This window comes from Marmota monax, unplaced genomic scaffold (assembly GCF_021218885.2).
Source record: "Marmota monax isolate L192 unplaced genomic scaffold, Marmota_monax_Labrador192_F-V1.1 WCK01_AAM20220418_F8-fsc00001, whole genome shotgun sequence".
NCBI lineage: Eukaryota > Metazoa > Chordata > Mammalia > Rodentia > Sciuridae > Marmota > Marmota monax.
Window position 1 is genome coordinate 1121690 of NW_026693777.1, and position 24755 is coordinate 1146444.

The window sequence follows — 24755 nt, forward strand, 5'->3', positions numbered from 1 at the left end:
TTTTTATGTGGTGCTGAGGATCAAACCTGGGTCCCGCCCATGCTAGGCGAGTGCTCTACCGCTGAGCCACAATCCCAGTCCTTCTTTATTCTTAATTCTAATAATTTGATTATGGATTCTTTCAGATTTTCTATAGAGATAATTATGTTATTTGTGAATAAAGGTAGTTTGTGTCTTCCATTCTGGTTTTCCTCAATTTGTTTTACTTGCTATAATGGCACTAATATCCATGTGTTCCAGTACAACATGAAATAGAAGCAATAAAAGCAGACATCATTGATCATTGACATGTTCTTGGTCTGTGTGTGTGTGTGTGTGTGTGTGTTATTGGAGATTAAACCCAGGGTCTCACACGTGCCAGGCAAGTGCTGTACCACTGAGTTACATTTCCAGCCTTTTTATTTTTTATTTTGGGATGGAGTCTTGCTGAGCTACCCAGGCTGGTCTCAAACTTATGATCTTCTTGCCTCAGCTTCCCAAGTACCTGGGAATGCAGGCAGGTTTAACCATGCCTGTCATGTGTTGTTGTTGTGTTTTTTTTTTTAATATTTTTAGTTATAGATGGACACAGTACCTTTATTTATTTATTTTTGTGTGGTGCTGAGGATTGAACCCAGTGCCTCCTCACATAGGCTAGTGAAGCACTCTAACACTGAGCCACAAGCCCAGCCTTGGCATATGTTCTTAATCTTAAGAATGCTTCTAATAGTTTTCCAATAAGTGTTATGTATATATTTTTTAGTTTTGGTAAATAATTTTTATCACGTTAAGGAGATTTCCTTTTAATTATTGTTTTCTAAGAATTTTTACCATGAATAGTTGTCTGATTTTATTAAATGTTTTGTCTGAATCTATTGAATTAAGCTTCTTGTTTTGTTTTGGTAACAGGGATTGAACCCAGGGACACCCCACTACTGAGCTCTATCCCTAGCCTTTTTATTTTTTACTTTGAGACTAAATTGTTCAGGCTGGCTTTGAATTTCTGTTCTTCCTGCCCTAGCTTCTGAAATTTCTGGGATTATAGGCAAGTACCACTGCATTGGACCTCTAAAAAAAAAAAAAAAATATATATATATATATATATATATATATATATATATATATATATATATATATATATATATATATATATATATATTTTTTTTTAAGTTATAGTTGGACATAATACCTTTATTTATTTTTATGTGGTGCTGAGGATTGAACCCAGGGCCTTGCGTGTGCTAGGTGAGTGCTCTACCGCTGAGCCACAACCCCAGCCCCTCTTAGAATTTTTTTTAAGTGTGCTATACAGCATTGTTAACTATAGGTACAGGGTTTCACAGCAAAACTCCAAAACTTTATTATCTTGCATAATTGAAACTTTATGTCAGTGGAATAGCAACTTTTCATTAACCTCTTCTCCTAGCCCATGACAATCACCACTCTATTCTTTTGCTTCAGTGTTTGTTAATTATAGTCATCATGCTATATAGTAGATCTCTAGGACTAATTTTTCCTTACTGAAACTTCAGACCCTTTTACCAGCTTTTCTCATTCCCCTTCTCACTCCCAGCCCCTGGTGACTACTATTCTATTCTCTGCTTCTGTGAGTTGATTTTTTTTTTTTTAAAGAATCCACATATAAGTGAGATCATATAGTATTTATCTTTCTGTACCCAGCTTTTTTCACTTAGTGTAATGTCCTCTAGGTTTACATATGTTGTTCAAATGACAGGATTTTTTTTTCTTTTTAAAGGTTGAATAATATTTCATCATATAAATATACACCACATTTAAAAAAAAATCCATCCCTTCAGTGATAGACCCTTAGGTTGTTTCCATGTCTTGAGTATTATAAATAATGCTATAGTAAAGATGGGAGTGCATTTCTCTCTTTGATGTATTTTTTCAGTACTGATTTCATTTCTTTTGGGTATATACTGAGAAGTGGATTGTCCTGTAGTTGTATTTTTAATTTTTTGATTCATCTCCATACTGTTTTCCATAATGGCTGTATTAATGTACATTTCCACCAATAGTATGCATGGGTTCTTTTTTCTCCCCATCCTTGCCAATACTGTTATCTTTTGTCTTTATGATAATAGTTATTCTAACAGTATGAAGTAATACCTTATGGTTTTTACCATGAATAGTTGTTAGATTTTATTAAATACTTTTTATTTATTAAGTTTAGTTATCATTTTTTGCTCTTGATATATTAATGTGATGATTTATATTAATGTATTTCCTAATGTTGAACCATTGTTGGATTCAGATCTATGATTTGTAAATATTTGTCCTATTCCATAGGTTGCTTTTTACTCCTTTAAGTATTTCCTTTACTGTGAGCAAGATTTTTCATTTTAACAGTCTGTTTTTTAAAAATTTCTTTCTTGTGCTGAGTATCAAACCGAGTACCTCACACATTCCAGGCAGGTACTCCACCACTGAGTCACAACCCCAGCCCCCTATTTTTGCATTTGTTGTTTATGCTTTTGGAGTCTTATCCAAAAAATCCTTTCCCATTCCAATGTCATAAAGCTTATTTTGCATGTTTCTTCTCGGAGTTTTGCAGTTTCAGTAATAAAGTTTAATACTTGATCTATTTTGAGTTGATTTTTGTGAATGGTATAGGATAAGTGTCCAATTTCATTCTTTGACTTGAAGATGCTCAGTTTTCCCAGCATCATCATTTTTTGAAGAGGCTAACTTTTTCCCATTGTGTGTACTTGGTAAACTTGGGGAAGATCAGTTGACTCTACCTAAGTGGGTTTATTTTTGTGTTCTCTCTTCTATTCCTTTGGTTTATATGTCTGTTTTTATGCTAGTACCATACTCTTGATTACTGTAGCTTTGTGATGTATCTTGATATCAGGTAATATTGATGCCTCCAACTTTGTTCTTGCTTAAGATTATTTTGGCTATTTGGGGTCTTTTGTAGTTCCATATCAACTTTAGGATTGTTTTTTTCTATTTCTGTACAAAATGCCACTGGAATTTTGATTAGGGATTATCTTTTATCTATCACTTTGGGTAGTATGGACATTTTAACAACATTAAGTCTTCTAGTACATGAATTCTGAATGTCTTTCCATTTACTTGTGTCTTCTTTAATTTTCCTCAGTGATGTTTTTTAGTTTTCAACATACAAGTTGTTCATCTCAAGTTTATCCTTTAAATAATTTTATTCTTTTTGTTGCTATTTTATGTGGGATTTTTTTGCTCAATTTCTATTATCTCCATGTATTTTTGTCAGTTTTTTCTTTATATATGTATATATTCTATATATACATATGTATATCCATGTGTTTTAATATCAGACTCACAATTTAGAATTTTTGTATATTTTTAATAACCATAATTTTTGTTCCTTTGATTCTCTATAATAATGATTTTTATCTTGAAGTCTATTTTGTCTGATAATTAAAACAGCTATCCCAGTTTAGTTTTATTTGGCTTGGCATTTGCTGATTAAATTTTTAACCTTTTTTCCCAGCTTTTTTTTTGGGTTTATATTTTATGCATATTGCTTTTTAAAAATAGCATATGGGCTGGGGATGTGGCTCAAGCGGTAGCGTGCTCACTTGGCATGCATGGGGCGCTGGGTTCGATCCTCAGCACCACATTAAGAAATAAATAAAATAAAGATGTTGTGTCCACCGGAAACTAAAAAAAATAAATATTAAAAAATTCTCTCTCTCTCTCAAAAAAAAAAAATAGCATATGGGGCTAGGGTTGTGGCTCAGTGGTAGAGCACTTGCCTCATATGTGTGAGGCACTGGGTTCAATTCTCAGCACCACATATAAATAAATGAATAAAATAAAGATCTGTCAAAAACTAAAAAAAAATAGCATATGCCTTGATTTTTAAAAAGAGACAATCTATTCTAGCTATCTCTGTTTTTTAACAGATCCATTTAGTTCAGGTATATTTATAGTGATATAGTGATATTTTAATAATATCAACTTATTTTCTGACTTGTATTTGTTCTGATTTATACTCTTATTCTTCTCTGACTTTTATTTTATTTATTTAGTTTTGGTGTTGTTGGCATCAAACCTATGGACTCATGCATGTTCAGGCAAATGTTCTATCACTGAGCTGCACCCCCTACTCCAGCCCTTCTGACTTTTTTTTTGAAGGGTAATTTATTAAGTTTTAAAAATTACATCATAAGAGTATATCCTCTATTTCTGTTTGCTGTTTGTTTAGTTGTTTTTTTTTTTTTTTTTTGGTGATACTGGGGATTGAACTCAGGACCTTGTACATGCTCAATGCACTCTCTCACAAAGCTATATCCCACCTCTAATGATTTCTTCTGTATCTTTATTTATTTATTTGCAACACTGGGGATTTCTACTGTGCTACATCCTCTTTTTTTTTTTAATTTTAATTTTTATTCCTAAGTTGCTGAGGCTGTCTTGAACTTGTGAACCTCCTGCCTCAGCCTTCCCAGTGATCAGGATTACAGGAATGTGCCATTATTCCTAGTAATTTCTTTTTTTTTAATGATTGCCTTAAATTTTCAGCATGTGTGGGTACATTAACAGGATCTAAAAATTAATCATTAATTCTGCTCTTCCTCTGGAGTTAGAGCAAATTAATTAACTCCAGTTACTTGCTCCCAAATTACAAGTTATAGACAGATTTTAGTTCTATCTTGTCTTTCTCCTTCAGATGAGACTTTATTTTGCTTTCCTAGAATTAGCTCCTTTTAGGTTTATCTGTTTTTCAGTATAACCCTTCCTTGCAGGTTCATTTTTTGCTTCTTGAAGCAAAATACATCCTGGAATACATCCTAAATATCCTCTCACCAAGAGTGTCTTAGTAAAAAACTTGGTTTTCATTTGTCCAAAAATAGCTTTGATTTGTAATGATTCTTGAAGGAAAGTTAGGGGAATATAACATTCTAGGTTGGCAGTTCTTTTTTCTTAAGATTATTATTATTACTGTTAGTATTTTTTGCAGCGCTAGGGATGGACCTAGGCAAGTGTTCTTACCTCTGTGCTGTACCCCCAGTCTAGTTTTCTCTTAAAATTTTTAGAATCTCACATTTAGCCTACTGTGCTTAAGTCTGCAATAATGTTTTTGGATAGCTGTTCCCCCAACTCACTCTTTGCTGGCTGCATTTAAGCCCTTTGTTGTTCTTCAATTGCTCTACTGTGTGTCTTTGTATAGATTATTTTTCTCTCTTGACTAGGATTTTTTGTGTTTTTTGAATTTATCTCTCTTGATTTGAATTTGTTATAACTTTCTGAATTTGTTTTCTATTAGTTCTAGAAATTTCTCAGCCATTATCCTTTCTGATATTGTCTCTGTTCCATTTTTGTCTACTTTTGTCTTCTGGAATTACAGTCATAAGTATGTCCTCATTTTGTATTCCATATATCTTAATTCTTAGTTAATACTTTTGTTCAATAAAGTATTACCTGAAATTCCTTGGAGTCTTAATTTGCTTTTTTATTTCTGCCAAATCTCACAGCTTAATTCCTCATTTTATGATTCTGGATTATGACAGGCTCTGTCAGTTGGAGTTCTTTGAGCCTTGGATGAAGGTTGTAGTCCCTCAAGTAGTATCTGCTTTTATTTATGCTGGATTGTTTCAGCTAGGTAGGTGTGCCACCTACCCATGAATACGTTATTTTTAGTGCTTGGGATTTCTTGGAAGATGCGTACACTCTATGTTTGAATCTCAAAAATGTAGATGTCGGGTGTGAGATGACATATTGCCAGGGAACGCCCTCCACCCCAACACTTATTGCCAAGGCTGACACTTATATGTACTTCAGTCTACCTTTTCATTGGAGGTATAACCCTTTAGGGCTTTTGCAGAGATCTCAGTTCCAGTTTTCCACTTTGCTTAGGCCCAGGACCTTTCTCTTTTCCCAAGCAGTGAATGAAAAACATGTTTCGAGGTTTTTGATACCAGAAATTTTCTCAAGAAAGCTACTGCTCCAAGATTAGGCTACCTGCCTGGTTTCTTGCTCCTTGGAAATAACACTTATTTTCTTAAGAGCTTACCTTTAAAAGGATGTTTATTTGTGGTATTTTACCCAAATAAATGTCTCAGTCTATTAGGAGGGTTCCCCCCCCCCCCCATAATATCTCTCTCTAGTCTACCATATTGTCAGAAACTAAAGTCAGGTCTGGGGCTATAGCTCAGTGGTAGTGTGCTTGCCTAGCATGTGCAGGCACTGGGTTCAGTCCTCAGCACCAGATAAAAATAAATAAAACAAAGGTATAAAATATTAAAAAAAGTAAAGTCAGTAATTATTATTGTTATTTATTGTTTTTGCAGTGCTGGGGCTTGAACCCAGGGCCTTTTTATTTTAAATTTAGTTGTAAACAGCATGCTAGACAAGCAGTCTACCATTGAGCTACATTCCCAATCCAGTAATGTATTTGACTTGGACAAATATATACTGATAATCTTTCTCTTCCATAATATTTCAGCTTTGAATGTTCTTTCTTCTTCATAGAGATGCTAAGTATTTAGCTAAATTTCTTCTAGTTATAGATCTTTAACATATAATTAATCTGTTGTAAAGAATCTATTTAATTATATAATTACTCAGAAGATACCAGTAGTTCAAGGGCATTACAGAAAGAGGAAACAAAGGGAAAGGGAACTTATGGGTGTGTACTTTGTATTCGTGTTCTCATGTTTTTTTAATCTTTTTTTTCTTTATATCTTTATTTATTTATTTTTTTATGTGGTGCTGAGGATTTAACCCAGTACCTCACAAGTGTGAGGCAAGGGCTCTACCGTTGAGCTTTAACCCCCGCCCCTTGTGTTCTCATTTTAATTCTTAAAACACATTTTGGAATAGAAATTATCTTAATTGTGTGAATGGGTTAAGTAAAGCTAAGTTGTTTGCTGGTTTTCTGTTTATTTATCAGTTCTTCCTAGAGACTCCAGTGGATCTAAGAAAGCCTTCTAAAGCTGTTTTATTTATTTATTCCTAGTCCTTTTTAATTTTTATTTTGAGACAGGGTCTTGGTAAATTGCTTAAGGTCTCACTAAGTTGCTGAGGCTAGCTTTGAACTTTTGATTCTCCTGCCTCAGCCTCCTGAGTCGCTGGGATTACAGGCATGCATCACCATGTTTAGCTAAAACTGTTATTATTTTTTTAAAAATTAAGCTATCAGTGGACAACCTTATTGAATTTTCACAAAGCCTGAATATTTGGCAAAATAAAAAGCATGTTATCTAAAGGACTTAAGAAATATTAAAATATGATATATTTTCAATTGTATGAGGATTTAAACTCATGTTCTATAAAGATCAAAATAACTTTATTTTAAATTTAGTTGTAAACAGTGTCTTATTTTGGTTTCTAAAATGATCTGTAAGAGATCCTCATATTTGCCTCTGGGTTGAATCCCCAAAGCATTAGGACCAAAGTCCTAATGGTGTTTTTTATGTTATCCAGTGCATTAGACAATGCATGATCCATTTCCCTCCTGGTAGCAACTCCTCTACTCCCTCCTGCCGTCCCTGTCTTCTTTGCTCTATCTTTCAGATTCTTTGTAGGTTAATTGCAACTGTGTCTTCATGGAGATCTTTTCACCGTCAGCCTGGAAATTCCCTTCATCTCTCTTCTACCAGATCTTAATTTTTCATTCATTTTGGTAAATTATATCTTCCAGTAGCATCTTGAGGAAGGGTATATAGAGTCAGTTTTTTGAGATATCTTGCTTTGGTTATTTATTACTTTATAATAAATTACTCCAAAACTGTTTTAGTGGCTTAAAACAATAATAAACATTTTTAATTTTAGTCTTCATGGCCAGAGGAATTTGAAACCAATTTAGACGGGCAGTTTTAAATTTTTTTTTTTTTTAGTTGTAGATGGACACAATATCTTTATTTTTATTTGTTTATTTTTATGTGGTGCTGAGGATCGAACCTCACACATGCGGGGCAAGCACTCTACTGCTGAGCCACAACCCTAGCCCCTAGATGGGCAGTCTTGTTCAGGGCATTGCAAGAAGTTGGAGTGAAGGTGACCTGTTGACAGGAATACAGTTATCTGATAGCTTGACTGGAGGCTGGAAGATCTCCTTCTGAGGTGACTTACTCCCAAGGGGAGCCAGTTGTAGATTCTTGGTTGGGAGTCTTAGTTCTCCCCACATGCTCCTCTCCACGGGTGTTTGAGTGTCCTGATGGCCGAGTTCTTTAAGACTGAGTGATCCAAGAGAGCAAAACAGAAGTAACAGTGTTTTCTTATGAGCTAGATTTCTGTCACATCCTCCTCTTTAAAAAAGTGACTTACTAATTTCTGCCCACATTCAAGGAGAGAGCAATTAGTCTGCCCCCCCCCCCCTTTTTTGTCTACTGTCTTAAGTTAGGAGTATCAAAGAATTATTTACAACTTCTACACTTTTCTTGTTCAAAAACATCTTTAACTCTTACAGTTAAGGTTATGGAATTCTAGACATTCTAGTATGGAATCTGTGTTTTTTCAGTTGTTTTTTTTTTTTATTATCAAAAAATTGAACCAAGGGACACTTACTTAACCACTGAGTCACAGCGCTAGCCTTTAAAAAAATATTTTATTTAGAGGCAGGGTCTTGCAGAGCTGCTTAGGGTCTCACTGAGTTGCTGAGGCTGGCTTTGAACTTGTGATCCTCCTGTCTCAGCCTCCTGAGCCACTGGAATTACAGGCACATGCCACTGTGCCTGGCTGGCTCCTTGGAATTTTGAAGGCATGAATGTTTATCATTTTGATTCCTGATCCTGACCTGTTTTAGTTGTTTAACACGTTTAACATTTTCTCTTTGTCCTTGGTGTTGAGAAACACCAAGATGATGTATCTTAGTGTGGGTCTTTTTTTCATTCATTTTGCTGGATTCTTAGAGGATTATTTTATTTGTTAGTACGGGTATTGAACCCAGAGGGTCTCTACCCCAACTCCTTTATTTTGGAAAAAAGTCTCCATGAGTAGCCTAGGCTGGCCTTGAACTTATGATGCTCCTATCTCAGCTTCCTGTCATTGGGGTATGCCACTGCACCTGGCCTTAGTCCATTTTTAAAAATCTATAATATAAAGCAAAGATTTACTAGTTATTTCTCAGGATATAGTTAAACTCATTTTTTCCATTTTCATTAACTTTCCAGATGATTTGAAAAATCATCTTTATCATTTCCCCACAACCAGGGTCTGTTTCTAAGTTTTAAAATTCTAATCTATATATTTTAATAATTTCAATGCATTATACTTTAAATAAATGTAGGTTTTTAATATGTGTCACTCTCTGATAATGCTAGTCCTTAAAAATCTCCCAGGGCTCCAATCCTGAAGGAAGTTGAAAACTGAGGTATCTCAAGTTGGGGCAACCACCAAAGGGGAGTTGATTCAGAACACAACTTACTGTGAGGATAGTACAAAAATGGAACCTTAGGGCCACTCTCTTGGGGTTCTTTAAAGTTGCACTGAGGAGAGCAGCATAGGTGTCAGTCTGAGAAAGGGCTGGTGATCAGGTTCTAAGTGTGAAAAGTGGAGTGATGTAGGATATTGAATTCAAATATGTACGTGTAAATAGTTTTTTTTCCTTGTTGTTTTATTTGTGGTGCTGGGGATTGAACCCAGGGTCTTGTGCATGTTAGGCAAACACTGTGCCACTGAGCTACCTTTTCAGCCCAGTAAATAGTATTTTTAAATGATTAAATTACCCATTGAACATAGAATCCTCTATAGGCACCAAAACAAGGGAGTTTGGGTATTCCTTTCTTTTCTAGATATCCTCTAGTTGTTCTATTCTGACTTTCTTTCCTCTTTAGGGAGCCTTTTGAAAGTCCTACAAGGTGGAAAAGTATTTTCTAAAAGAAAAGGAGAGAAACAAGAAAGGGAATGGATTCAAGGAACTTCTATCTGTACCTTTAATAACTTTATTAATGCTTTCAAAGCTTTAAACATTTCAGTCTCATTGTGGCTTTTTAAAAATTATTATAAAGAATGATTAATGTACTTATTATAGAAGTTCTGCCCAGCCTAGGAAGGGAAGAGAATACACAAGTAAAACATTCATTTTTAAAAAAAAAAAAAAAAAAAAAAACAATGCCTTTATATTTATTTATTTATTTTTATGTGGTGTTGAGGATCTAACCCAGTGCCTCACCCACACTAGGCGAGTACTCTACCACTGAGTCACAACTCCAGCCCCAAAAGGTTCATATTTTTAAAAGCAGAAGGCTTATCTCTCCAGTTTTGTGTTTAGAATCATTTTGGTTAGGGAAACTATATCTATTTATAGCTGCTATAGTGTCTTGACCATGGAGGGGGCCTACTTTTTTTTACTCTGATAAATAGCACTTCCCAGTTCTTATAGCACATTGTATATAAGGCTGGAATATTTCAAAAGACTTTACCAAAATGAGTACAAGCAAAGGGAAGTATAGAAAGCAACATGCAATATTTTTTTCATATGACACATGATATCTAGTTCTAGTCTTTTTCAGCTTTGCTTTCTTTTTAGCTCTTGGTTTGCCTCTTATTGACAAAAACCATCTTTTCCCTATCATGTAGGACAACGTTTGGGCATGTATAGACTGTAAATTATTTCAAACTCAAAAACAAGGTAGGAGACATGCTTACTACCTAAGTGTAACTTAATGTCTTCCATAAAAAGTTCAATCTAACTATATCACAGAAGCTTCCACAAGGCAGTCATATCTAGCTATATCCCAATAGCCTAGTATCCTTCCTAGAGATAAGCATGTGGTGGGTGGGTTGGGAAACTGTCAAAAGGTTTTTATATAGTGGATCTGTGTAATATGTGTGCATTTTATAGCTTTTATAATAAAGGCTATAATGTTATATAATCAAAACCAATGGATTGGACCTTATAGACCTGGGTTTTAATCTGATATGCCAGTAAATAGCCTTGTCTATCTTTGCAGGTTAATCTGTCTATAGTTTTATAGAGAGATTTGGATATAATTAGTATATAATTTTGACTTAATTGAATGATTTAAATGGTTATATTAAAATTTTACTTAAATCTTTCTCTTTATGATATATTGGGCTATTTAATATAACACTGTAACAATAAAGGCCCAGTTATCATCCTGTTAGAAAATATGATCCATTTTATAATGATATACTTAAAATGTCAGGTTCTCCACTATGGTGACAGGTGAGACCTACTTATATTTAAGAGGCCATGAGAGCTTGCTGTGAGTTTTTTTTTTAATAAAGTAAATATTTACCTCTTTATCACATACTAATTTAGATATTCTTAAGGAGAATATAATTTCATGTAGTTAAATCTATATTTAGATTCTATTTTCTCATTTTATTTCTTTCATCTATGTGACATTTCTTCTTTAAAATTTTCAAGTAGAACCAAAGTCAAACAAACAATCATGAATAAATTATTTGTTCTTAAGTGAAATAGAACAACATTTTCATTCTACTTAAGTATAATCTATTTTTTCAGAGTGAAAAGCTTTTGTTATACGATACAGTCCAGAGTGAGCTGGAGGAGAAGATAAGAAGGCTTGAGGAGGACAGGCACAGCATTGACATTACCTCAGGTGACGGGAGTGACATGATGGTGATGTTTGTGACACCAAACCTTCTGTAGTATTTCATAATATCTTTGTCTTCTGCTATTAACTTGATGTAAACAGAATGTCCCAAGAGGAGGGAAAAAAGGGTGATTTCTAAAGAATTTTATATGATTATGATTATAACTTTGATTTGAACTTACTCTTTAGAAATATGTAAAAAAAAACAGAGCACATGAAAAGAAATGCTGACAGACTGAAGTATGACAAGAACCCACTGTAAGAATGGAAGCGTGGTACTATTCTTATATATCGTAGACAGTTACCATTTATGTTCTTCACTCTAAATTTTGAAAGACTGTCATGTAGGACAAGAAATACAAACCTTTTGTCTTTGGCATCAAACTATGATGAGTGGAGAAATGTTACAGGGAGGTTGATTTTTGTCTCAGGAAAATGAAACATGTATTTTTAATTAGATCAGTCCAGTATGAAATTGGCCATTTCTGGGGCATTATAGAAAGATTTTCTATATTGTGTGGAAGGTTTATGTTTTAGTCAGCTTTTGCATTGATGTGACCAAAATACCTGACGAGAGCAGCTTAGAGGAGGAAAAGTTTATTTGGGGCTAGTGGTTTCAGAGCCCTTAGTCCATAGACCGCTGATTTATTGTTCTGGGCCTAAAGTGAGGTAGCACATTATGGGGGAGGGCCTACTAGAGAAAAGCTGCTTAGCTTATGGCGGGGTCAGGAAGGAGAGATAGTGAGTGGGAAAGTGGTCACAGGGAAGATGCACCCTTCTAGGGTACACTATAGTCACTTACCTCCTCTAGCTATGCCTCCCCTGCCTACCGTTACCACCAAGTAAGTCCATGCAGTCTAGGATGGACTGCTGAGATTACAGCTCTCAGGACTGAATAATTTTACTTCTGAATATTTTTGTATGAATAGGAGCTTTTTGGGGGATACCTCGTATCCAAATCATAACATTCTGTCCCTAACCCCCAAAAGCTCAAGTAAATATCACAATGCAAAATGCATTTAGTCTATCTTCAAGAGTCCCATAGTTTTAACATTTTCAGCATTTCCCATAATTTCAAGTCTAAAGTCTCCCGAGATTCTAGGCAAACTCTTGGCTATGAACCTCTGTAAAGATCAAAAGCAAGTTGCATATATTCAATATACAGTGGCATAGGGTAAACACTTCCATTCCAAAAGGTAGGAATAAGGCATAAAAAGGAAGGATGGGGCCAAAGCAAGACTGAAACCCAGCCAGGCAAATAGGTCCTGTAACTTTACATACAATGTCTAGGACACTTGGCTGTTAATTGTTACTTCCAGAGGACTTGGATAGCCCTGCCCCTTTGGCCTTGCTGGTTGTTTAACACACATGGCCTCTCAGTTAGCCTGGCTGTCTCTGCAGCCAGTACCTTTTCTCAGCAGACAGTTCAGGTTACTGGCCATTTTTAATTCCTGAGATCTCCATTCCAGTTTAGGTTTCATCTTCACAGCTTCATGCACCTTTCTCTGAGGCAGCCTACAGGTACTCTGACCCTGCTACACTTTGCTTGGCTCCCCAGACCTTCCTTTGAAACCTCAGTGGAAGCCTCCATGACCCTTTAACTCAAGCATTCTGCATGCCTGCAGAACCAGCTCAACATGGTGAAACAGCTTCCTAAACCTGCCTCTGCTAGCAATGACCCCCATGATCTGTTCTGAAAAGAAATCTCTCTTCTGTACCCTGGAACCTTAATAGTGAGTGTTGTCTTGCAAATTCCTGAGATGCCCACAGAGTCCAGTGTGAATTTGGTATTTCCGGGGTATTATAGAAAGGTTTTGGGTTATGATTTCAGAGATCTTAGTTCACAGATGGCTGACTCCATTGCTCTGGGCATCGAGGGGAAAGCTGCTTAGCTCATGGTGGGGTCAGGAAGCAGAAAGAGGTGAAGGGGACACAGGAAAGGTGCACTCTTCTAGGGCACATCCAGTCACCCACCTCCTCTAGCCATGCTCTAGCTGCCTACAGTTACCACCCAGTCAGTCAGTCCATGTAGTCTAGGATGGACTAATGAGGTTACAGCTTTCACAATTGAATAATTTTACCTCTGAATATTTCTGCATTAACAGGAGCTGTTGGGGGATACCTCATATCCAAACCATAATAGTTTACTAGGTTATCCTATAATTCTTGAGTATATATTATTTTATCCATTATAAATTCTGTTTCTCTGATATAGAGTAGCCATGTTGGAAGCAGATATCCTGAAGTCTGATGTCATTGCTCCCTTACCAACTAGTTGGGTGGCCATGGACAGTTATTTGGCTTTTCTAAACCAGTCTCTGAGTCTATTAAAGTGAAATAGTAAGAGTACCTACCTTAGAGGTAGCTTTGAAGATTAGGCAAAACAATGCATATAATATATATTTGATAAAGTACTTGACATATGCTCTTTAATTATTAGTCACTAAGTGCCAAATTGATTTTCACTTTAATAAAAGCAGAGGACAATTCATAAATATATAGATGCTCATGAGTTATATGCAGTCTTATGTATATAAATTTTGTATATATTTTATATGTAGATAAATAGCAACCATGAAAGTATAGTCCTTTTTTCTCATGTGGTTGCTAGAAGTCAGCTAATACTTAATTTTTATTTGATTGCCAGAGTTGTGGAATGATGAACTTCAGTCAAGAAAAAAGAGAAAGGATCCTTTCAGTCCTGACAAAAAGAAGCCAGTTGTTGTCTCAGATATCCTTTTCTAAATTTTCTGGACTTTTTTTCTTTGATGTACATTTTTGATTTGTGTAATACTTTTATAATTTTTGACTAGTACACATTAACTTTATTTAAATGGTCCTGTAATAAACAGAGGTGATTTATAAATCAGTTGAAGGTAGAAGATATAATTTAGATTTAAATGGACATGGGAGAAGATATTTACTCCCCATCTCAACTGTGAAAAATAATGTGGTTTTACAGTTCATCAGGGCTTTGATGTGAAACAGTTGTTTAGTATATAGCATGATTAATTCTGTGTACTTTTAAAAAATGTTTTATTGTTTCCCAAATTGAAATTTCCCTAAATAATAACTAATATATACATCAGTCTTGCCATTTCCTATGATACTTTCCCCCAACCCCTGTCTTTTTTCCCCTCTACCTTAAAAACAGTGATTGGTTGGTGCTGTATTTTACAATCAATGATAGCCTAGGATTAAGGGTATATGCGTATGGCATTAAAAGTACTAGAATATATTAATTCTAATACTAAGATTTTTAAAGTAATTTGAAGTCATAATTCATAATGCCAAAGAATTATGTCCATAAATCATTTTTTCATTCTCTGAAAAATAGGAACCTTGAAATTAGAATTAAAAATGTGATATTCTTACAGCTAAATTAACCTTGACTTTTGAACGTCCATATATAGTTTATATGCTACAAGATCTTGATATTCTTGAAGACTGGACAACAATTAGGAAGGTATGATTAAAGAATGATGGAACACAAGTATATTTTTGTAGACTACTTTTTAAAATTTTATGTTTTTTTACTAATATGTAAAAATAGAATTATTATAAATGTGCTTTGCTTTGGCAATATTTTCTCTAAGGCAAGTAACACTATTACAAATAATAGTGGGCTACAAAAGTATTTTAAGAATTAGAAACATGTCAGCAGTTTGTAATTTTTCCATTATATGTGACTAATAATTTATGCAAGAGTATAGAAAAGCATTTATTTAGTTTACCCAATAATAATAATAATATCATTGTTCTATGCCTAGTGCTTAACTTGGTCCTGGCTCATAGAAGACACCCAATATTTGTTGAATGAACAAAAGTGAACATTTGAACCGTTATATAATTATATGTCCATCATCCTGTCATTAAATAGTCAAGAATTATAGACATTTCTGTGCTTGTTTAAAAGTGAAGCTTTATTTTCTTTTTAAAGTTTTACATTTTTAAAAACTGTTTAGTTGAGAGTTAGAAATTATTTCAGGTATTGATAATATCTCTAGGAAAAATTGTTATCCTTTGTGTATAACAAAGGATAACAATCATCTTAGACATTAAGAATTTATTAGAGCAGCTAGTGGTTATATTTTACTGTATTTATTATTGAGCCAATCAGTAGTGTTGTTTATATGAAATAGATATCAAAATGTGTTTTCAATCTCAACTCAAGTCAACTTCTCCCCCCCCCCCTTTTTTTTAATTAAGGCAATGGCTACACTGGGTCCACACAGAGTGAAAACAGAACGTAAGTCATGAGTTGAGAAGACTTGTTGAATCACGGATGTTAAATCATCTGCATACTATATAACTCCCCCATCAGTGGTTTCATTTTATCAACAAACACTATACCGATGCAGTATATTTCTTCTTTCTGTGTTCACTATTTGCTAAAAATGAATCAGTAATTAAAAGAGTATTTATTTTGTATTTTTTAATGGACTAGTGATTTTTTTAGGGGAGATGTTTGGCATTTGTAGATTGACTTCAGAGATTCTGTGGATCCTCTGAAGTTGAGGACAAAGTTTCTTATGTGTGTGTTTTCTCTAGGGAGGGAGAGATTAGAATGCTGATAGCAGAGTCCATCCAAGAAATTTATCGTCCACCAAGATTTACACATTTTTGATATGCCTTAGTAAAATTTACATCAAATTACGTTTTCTTGATTTTTTTTTTTGGCACTACTTGGGAGGGCCATTCTACCACCGAACTATACCCCTAGCCTTTTATATTTTTTGAGACAGTCTCACTAAATTGCTCAGGCTAGCCTCGAACTTGCAATATTCCTGCCTCAGCCTTCCAAATAGCTGGGACTATAGGCCTGATTCACTGTGCTTGACTTCTTGACTTGTTTTTAAAATCACTACCAGCATTTCAATGGGCATTAGTGTCTAGGATAACTTTCTCTATTTTTGCCTTTTTTCATAGAGGGAAGATTTCCTTTATGGATAAAGCTAGGTTTTTAAAAACATGTTTCAAATATTAGGGAAAGGTCTTTCTAATCACATTCTAACAGATAATCTATTAAGAGATTGATTTCCATTTTATCTTTAATCCAAGGAATTCTCTAAGATTTATTTCATGTCAAGAAATTGCAGCAGTGTTATACTGAAGTACTACCCTTAGGAATTAACTGGATGGCAACTTCCTAAATCTCTAGAGCAATAGTTCTTAACATTTTGGGGTCTCCCCTAACCCCTGTTATCTTCGTTATTGCATCCCATTTGTTTTCTTGATAGCACTTATCTCAGTTTGTACTTTTAAATTAATTGTTTACTTGTCGTCTTCTGACTGAATTATAAGCTCCATGAAGTCTATCACCTTGTCTCTTTTTGTCACCATTTTTCCCCCAGCACTATTCATTTTGAATAGGAAGTGCTCAGACATTTATTGAATGAATGAATTAACAAAAGAATGCATACTTACTGAACACCTTCTATATAACAGGAACCATTTTAGTTTATGTGTATACAATGGGAAAAAGGGATAGATCTTTTTGAACCTCTTTGGGGAAGGTGGAATAATATATATGTAGATAAGCAATTAAGATAGTTCCAAATGTTAATTGTTATGAAGGAAATATAAAGTTGTGATTATAATTAGCTAAGGATTGGGTAGAGTGGTTAGGGAAGACCTCTCTGAGGAAGTGACATTTGAATGATGAAGAGGTGCCTTCTTCATGTGCTTTTTACCATGTGCTTCTATAAGGAACATTTTTTCCCCCTTGCATTGAGTTTATCTGACTAATGCCAAACCATTTCTGGGGTTTTAAAATAGAAGTTCTACTTTAATCATTTTTAGAATTAAAATTCTTGGGAAACTCTTGAATATATATTAAAGTCTGCTTTTTTGAAAGGGTCACATCATATGCCTTTCAAAGGAGAAAACATAAAAAGTACAATTTTCAGTGGAAATATGGCAGTTATTTTTAGTACTATTTAAAACTGGCACTTACTACTTAAACTAGTAATTGGTAATGCACCTACTTCCCTCTTAAGGCACATATCTAATTGATGGTTTATTGTTCACTGTTTAACTTATTTATATTAAAAACAGTGAATTTATGAAAAAATGTAAGAAATCAAATTATCTTGTTTCTATTAGATTTTAGGTTTGTAACTAGAAATACTTTTAGTGTTTTTTCATATGTGTATGCATGGATTGGTGTTAGCTTTTAATGTCCTGACCCTTTTGTTCTTCTGACAATGTCTTATTAATATAACAGTTTTTGAACTGATCCCTTTAGCACCTGTGAAACTGGAAAAACATCTGCACAGTGCTAGATCTGAAGAGGGAAGACTATATTATGATGGTGAATGGTACATACGTGGACAGACAATATGTATTGATAAAAAAGATGAATGTCCTACGAGGTAAGTGGCTTTTATCATTGTAATATTGCTTAGTATATTTTTTAAAGTACCATTGTCAATAAATATTCACAGCCTCCATAGGGTATTTATAATGTGTCATTAGTTGGGTGTGGATCCTTTTTTCACTTGACATATGATTTGATCACATGAGTTTACACAAGAGTACATATTAAGTTCATGAATATAAGCATTAATACAAGTGGAAGTACTGGAATTATTTATCCAGGTAAGTAATTCTGTTTGTTAATTCTTACACTAGGTTAATTGTTATGATCATAATATAATGACCTTTAACCAGACAGTTATAAATTTTTGGTGGACCTATTGTGTTAGTCAGCTCTTTGTCGCTGTGACCAAAACACCTGACAAGAACAACTGAGAGGAGGACAAGTGTAATTTGGGCTCACAGTTTCAGAGGTTCAGTACACAGTGGCTAACTACCATTAAGCATTTTTCCAGTTGTATGAACACAATTGAGTATGTTTACACAACTTAGATAGTACAGGTCAGTCACTTAAGTGGCCTCGATGCAATCAAGACAGGTGGTATACATGAGATGTCTGAGGCTCCTGCCATGTAACACAGCATGCTGTTTTACAGTAGCCTTTTTTTTTTTTTTTAAATTTAAATAAGTAGAAAGAGTATACTCTAAAATTATGATAAAAGTATAATATAGTAAATGTATAAACCAGTAACAAAGTCATTTATTATCAAGTATTATGTATTATACATAGTTATGCTATATTTTTATATGACTGGAAGCTGAGTAGGGTTTTTTATGTCAGCATTACCACAAACAGGTAAGTGATACATCATGCTCTGTTTTGACAGATATGACCATCAGAGGATAAGAATTTTTCAGCTTCATTATATTATAATCCTATTGGAACCACTGTTATATATGAGGTCCATATTGACTGAAGTGTCATGAAGAGCATGACTGTAGATCTAATAGTAAAATTTACCAATTCTTATTAAGAAAAGAAAGATTATTATCTATTGAGTGTTACTGAATGTGATATTCTTTTTTTTTTTTTAATGTCTTTTTTAAAAAATGTGTATTTTTTAGGGGCTGGAGATGTGGCTCAAGCGGTCGCGTTCTCGCCTGGCATGCGTGTGGTTCGATCCTTAGCACCACATACAAACAAAGATGTTGTGCCTGCTGAAAACTAAAAAAAAATAAAAATAATAAAATAAAATTTAAAAATGTGTATTTTTTAGTTGTAGTTGGACACAATATCTTTATTTTACTTATTTATTTTTATGTGGTGCTGAGGATTGAACCTAAGGCCTCGAATGTGCTAGGTTAGCTCTCTATTGCTGAGCCACACCCCAAGCCCCTGAATGTGATATTCTTGACTGCATGTCCTGTTGATAGGACAGTTAATAATCTGAGGAAAGAAGGCATATTGTAATTCATTCATTCATTCTTTCTTCTTTTTTTTTAGTGCCGTAATTACAACAATTAACCATGATGAAGTTTGGTTTAAGAGGCCTGATGGAAGCAAATCTAAGCTTTACATTTCCCAGCTACAGAAAGGAAAATATTCAATTAAACATTCGTAATCATGATTTAAGTGTTATCTAAATCTACCTTATTAGTGTTACCAACTGTGATTTGCCAAGGGAGTAAAAAAATGTATTCAATAACTTAATATTCTCATCAAATCCTGAGAGAATGTGTATTTGTAGGTAGTACTCTAAGTAGATCTCCTATTGATATGTTATTAAAAGAAATACTAATAACAATTTAATCATGATCAGTACATTTATATTATGTACAATGACCAATAAGTGTATATGGTAGGGATTTCTTTTTAATAATTTTTTGTTTTTAAAAAATTATGCAAATCTGCCTCATCTTTAGTGAACTATGGCTACATTTATCTGCAGTTTTAAAATTTTCCATATCTTTGTCACTCATCATGTTTGTAAATAAGACTGATAAAATGTTTCCTATGAATGGTTTGTACCAGTACATTAGTGTGAAATCAGAATTGAAATTTAAACATATATATGTGAGTATGTATATATGGCATCATCAGCTTATTTAGAACTGATGGCCTTACCTTACAATCTTGTTTTACCCAAAATTAAACTATTGGGTTTGAAAGCTAAAAGGAGCACTTTTGTAGAATAGCTTTCCTTTTCCTCTTCCTTGATTGTATGGTGGTGACCTTTTTTAATGAATTATACTTAATGTCAATTAGTAAAATTAGTGTCAAGTGATAACATGTTTCTACCTGTATTTCTTGTGACCCTTTTGAGGGCAGGTGTTCATGCCTGGTATTTATGATGCAGTATGTTAGTGGTGAATAGTAACTGACAGTATTGTGGTGCTTGCTGTACATGTCTGATCTTTTGAAACAGATTTTTAGTAAGCATTTTCCAGAGGTAAAAACTAGGTCCTTATTCTAATTTTATTCATAGGGCAAAATAGGGATAATTTCCTTGAGTCTATTCCCAAATTAATATTTTTATCTTTGGCATTTTTACACTTTAGGGCCATTTGGTGCAATTTAGAGAGTGTTGGCCTCCCTTCCCTTAGCCACATTCAAAATAAACTTCCAAAGCCTCAGGAACAGTACAAAGAATTGAAACCCTCAATATGGCAGCACAGTTAGCTGTAGTATATATTTAGGGTACAACCAAATCATGTATTCCTGGTGGTCTTATGCACTTTAATTTCTGTTACAACAAGACTTAAGAGGATGAGGAAGAAATCTACATATTAACACTTAGTGCCAGAATATCTGCATGATTCCGTTTGTTTTCTTACTGTTTTACCTCTGCAAACATCCTGTGCAGATCACTACTTCACAGTTGCCAAATTTTAAAACATCTGACTTCTGAAATTCAGTATCAGCAAAGTTATGCTACTTTGTTTTATTTCTAATTAACCTTAGCAACTGTACATAATGTCATAATCCAGTATTTGACAGTTCTTATGTATACAATGTTTGATAAGCATTTTTAATAAGATTTGTATTTTTAAATTTAGTATATAATAAAAAGATGTGCTTGAGTGTCCTTTGCAGTGTCTTGAATTACTTCTGCACATTTAGTTCTTTTATTATTTGTAATCTGTCCACTTCTAAGAAGGATTTGAACTGTTTTAACAATTAATAAATATGGAGTGGTAGAGTGTTGCACAAGTGTTTCTGCTTTCCTAAACCACAATTAAGCCTCTTTGGGGTTCTATTTGGATGTTAAAGAAAGCTAAGTTATGCTTAATTAAAAATATTCATGCATACATATTGTACTTTAATAAAAATGTACTGTTGAAATTATAAATTATAAATAGAAACTATTTAAAAACTATGATTTAGTATATTTATTTTCAAAACTTTAATATTTATGTCATATATACTATTCTACCTTAACATAAGATTCAGGAAAGTATATGCTCATCTTTGATTAAAATACTAAAAAATGTATTTTGCTTTTGGCAATTTCCTCTTAGTCTTCTGGTCAGAAGTTTAATTTAGGAAAATTGTTAGAAATTCTGAAATGTCTTGTAGCAGCAGCAGCCTGCTACTGTTTATGATCCGATTCTGTCTTAGAATCAAATGCTGGAACTTTCCTGGCAAAGCTTCTAGTTTTTCATGTTCAGTCCACCTTTTCCTCCCATTTCTCTTAAAAAAAAAATTATCCCAATTATCACTAATCTAATTCATCAACTAATAATTAACAAATGGTAATGTCAAACCCCTCACTGATACCTGTTTTCGTTGTTCACGTTGGTGAACTGGGTACTGAATGCATTTCATTGCAGTCTTCTTCATGTAAAAGTTGTTTTGACATACATGTTTGAATGAATACATTAGTTAGGATTTATGTTGTCTCTTGCCAAATTGGAATGTAAACTATTTTATTTGCTAAATATGAGGTGATCTAAAATACTAGGGAAAAAAAAAGTAAAGAACATGACAGCTCAGAAAGGGGTTAGAGAAAATGCATCTCTCTTACATTTTCTTTGTGGGTGAACTTCAGAAATTTTGTTGGTACAGTAGGGGTATTTGTGGGCCAGAGTTATGTCATCTGACAGCATCTTTGAGTTCTTTTTAGACCATATACCTTATCACTCTGGCCAGTTTATTGGACCACTTTGGCCGCTAATTGATGGGCAGCCAGTGATAATACCTACTTGTGATTTAAGTGCACGTACCAGGAACTGTCTATAAACTTAAAGTTGTTATTTAACATTTTTTCATGTTTGAAATGAAATGAATATAAATGTAAGAATTCTGGCATGTTTACTGTTTACATATTAGTGATATATTAGGACCTTCTGGTCATATTTTTTTCTTAGCTTAGAAAACTAAAATTTGTAAGTCTAAAAATTCTTTTTTTTTTTTTTTAGTCTAGAAATTCTTTGCTCCTAAAGTTGAAGCTAGTGTAGTCTCTTTTGAGACATTTTATTAAAGGAAGGTCAAAAGAAGATGTTATATATTGTTAGTATCTAGAGTCATTTTCTCTCTCCTGTTTCCCTGTATAGGTTTGAGGTGGGTGACCTTGTCCTGGAGAGAGAAGTTCTATCCTTCTATCCAGAAGGAGGTTATATGGTACCATCTCATCTCTGTTAGTAAAGATCAACAGATTATGTTGGGGTTGTTAGCCCTAGAACTGATTTTTTTTTCCTTCTTTTTTTTCTTCTTTTTCAACTGGACTTAATTCCTTTTGCAGCGCTCTGGTTCTTCTTCCTCAGGAAATGTTTCTTTCCTGATCTGACCTAATGGATGGTCCTAATGAGAACATCCACTTCTCTAATGCCCCAACATTCTTGGTTCCAGTTGCCTGCTCAGGTGTTCATATTACTCATGTTCCCTCAATTAGAACCCTTCCCTGGAATTTCTTTTGTTTTTTTAAATATTTATTTTTAAGTTTTAGGTGGACACAATATCTTTATTTTACATTTATGTGGTGCTTAGGATCGAACCCAGTGCCTCGTGCATGCTAGGCAAGCACTCTACCACTAAGCCACAACTCCAGCCCTGGAATTTCTAAAACTGTAACTGTGAAAGGGAATCAGTCTCACTTTGATGTGAAACTGGGGTAATCAAACTTGGAAACTATGCAGAGTTATGTTTCTTGTCATGTTGTGAGATAAAGAAACGAGAGATGGATAGTTCCTTAGTGTTTAATTTCCTGATATTAGCTGACCTCTAATCCAAGCTACATGATAATCTTCATGTTACATGGGTCTTCTAATAAATTCCTTTTTCCAAATTATTTTGAGCTGGTCTCATTCTTTTGTAATGTTTATGATAAATACTAGTGTTTCATATTCTGTTGAATTTCACCTTGAAAATAATGATTATGGTTTGGATTTTAAATGTCCCCTAAAGACTCATATGTTAAAGGCTTGGTCACCAGTCTATGGGGCTATTGAGAAGTAAGGCCTAGTGGGAGAAAGTTAGGTCATTGGGAAGGGAACCCTAGTCCCACTCTCCCTCTCTCTCTCTGTTTCCCTACCACCATGAGGTGAGTACTTTTCCTCTGCCACGAACTTCACCTAAGATGTTCTGCCTCACTAGAGGCCCAAACCACCACGAACTGAAAATTCCAAAACCATGAGCCAAAATAAAAATTTTCCTCATGAACTATATATCTCAGGTATTTTGTTAAAGCAGCAGGAACCTGACTAACAAAAACTTTTATAATTTCACTGCAAGTTCAAGAATAAAACATATTCATAGAATTGAAAATTTACATGTGAAAATGTGAAAAGCAGTCAGACTGTGATACTAGGAACTGCCTAGCACTCACAACTAGGCCTTCCTTGGTCTTCCCTTGTGAACATCAACAATTGTATGGAATATCAACATCAAACAAGGCCATTCTGTGACCATGATAAATTGAGACAATAAAGATCCCTGTCATACTCCTCAAATCTTGTCTAACTAGAGACAAAAACAAGGTCAATCTGCAAATCACAAAAATACTAAGTATTCCCCTATGCTGGCTTCTGTGAATGACAGCTCCTTCTTTGCTAATTACAACTTTAGCCTCACTTCATTCCTCCTACTTTATAAATAAGATTTAAGATGCCCAATGGTAGTATTACCCCCACTCCCTGACAGTGTTTTATCCATGGTCTTGAAGCAAAGCCCATTTCCTTAAACTACTCAAAATCTTCTAATTCAAGCTCAAATTCCATAGGTCCTCTAATACCTTTTTACTCAGACACCCACAGTTCCCTATGGTGTACTTTCCTCCTTAATGCAATGAGCAAGAAACCCAACTTGTTCAACACAGATATGTTCCTGGTCATCTTTAGCTGGAGGGCACTGCCATATGGAACATTTAAAGCAGTTTTGCTTTAAGGATTTTCATTAAATATAGCCTAGAAATGCTGTAGTACATTTTGGGCAGTGTTCTTTGGGCTTCCAGGATATACTATTAACCAGGGGATGTCTCCTGAAAATAAAAAAGTTGTAGTCTCAATGCATTTTGATTAAGACCTGAAGGTGGCAGTAAATTCCTACAAGACTTAAGTGCTTAGTTTAGAATTTGTACTTTTTTCATAATTATTCAAAATTACATAATGAGGCTGTTGTTGTATTTAATCCTATTGCATACTAATTAAGGGATATTAGGAAGAAGATAAAGTTCTAAACAAGGATTATGTTTTTATTACTGTTTGCTAACTGAAAAGAATTTGCCATGAAAAAGGCTTAGGGACATTGCAACTGATTATATGCTTTAGAGTTACTATAGAAACAAGCACGAGATTAAAAGGAAACAACTTTTAATATAGATCAAAGTGCTCTGAAGGGATGTGGAAATAATATACAGTTTACATTTGTCTATTAAATCAGTAACCATGTTGTAAGCTTTTGCCTCACAGTTTTCTGATTGCACCTCA

General features: G+C 34.2%; 1 protein-coding gene across 2 annotated transcripts in view; it reads left to right on the forward strand.

Moving 5' to 3' along the window:
* The window catches only part of Brms1l (BRMS1 like transcriptional repressor), a 33499-nt gene extending 12582 nt beyond the window's left edge, over positions 1–20917 (forward strand). The window contains exons 5-10 of one of the 2 annotated variants that reach the window (XM_046461728.2): positions 11423–11519; positions 14161–14244; positions 14915–14979; positions 15723–15762; positions 17740–17887; positions 19336–20917. In XM_046461728.2, coding sequence (XP_046317684.1) covers positions 11423–11519; positions 14161–14244; positions 14915–14979; positions 15723–15762; positions 17740–17887; positions 19336–19453 — 552 coding nt within the window. In that variant the 3' untranslated portion in view covers positions 19454–20917. The remainder of the gene's footprint in view (positions 1–11422; positions 11520–14160; positions 14245–14914; positions 14980–15722; positions 15763–17739; positions 17888–19335) is intronic. The other variant, XM_046461729.2, reaches the window with a different exon arrangement.
* Positions 20918–24755: the final 3838 nt, after the last annotated feature.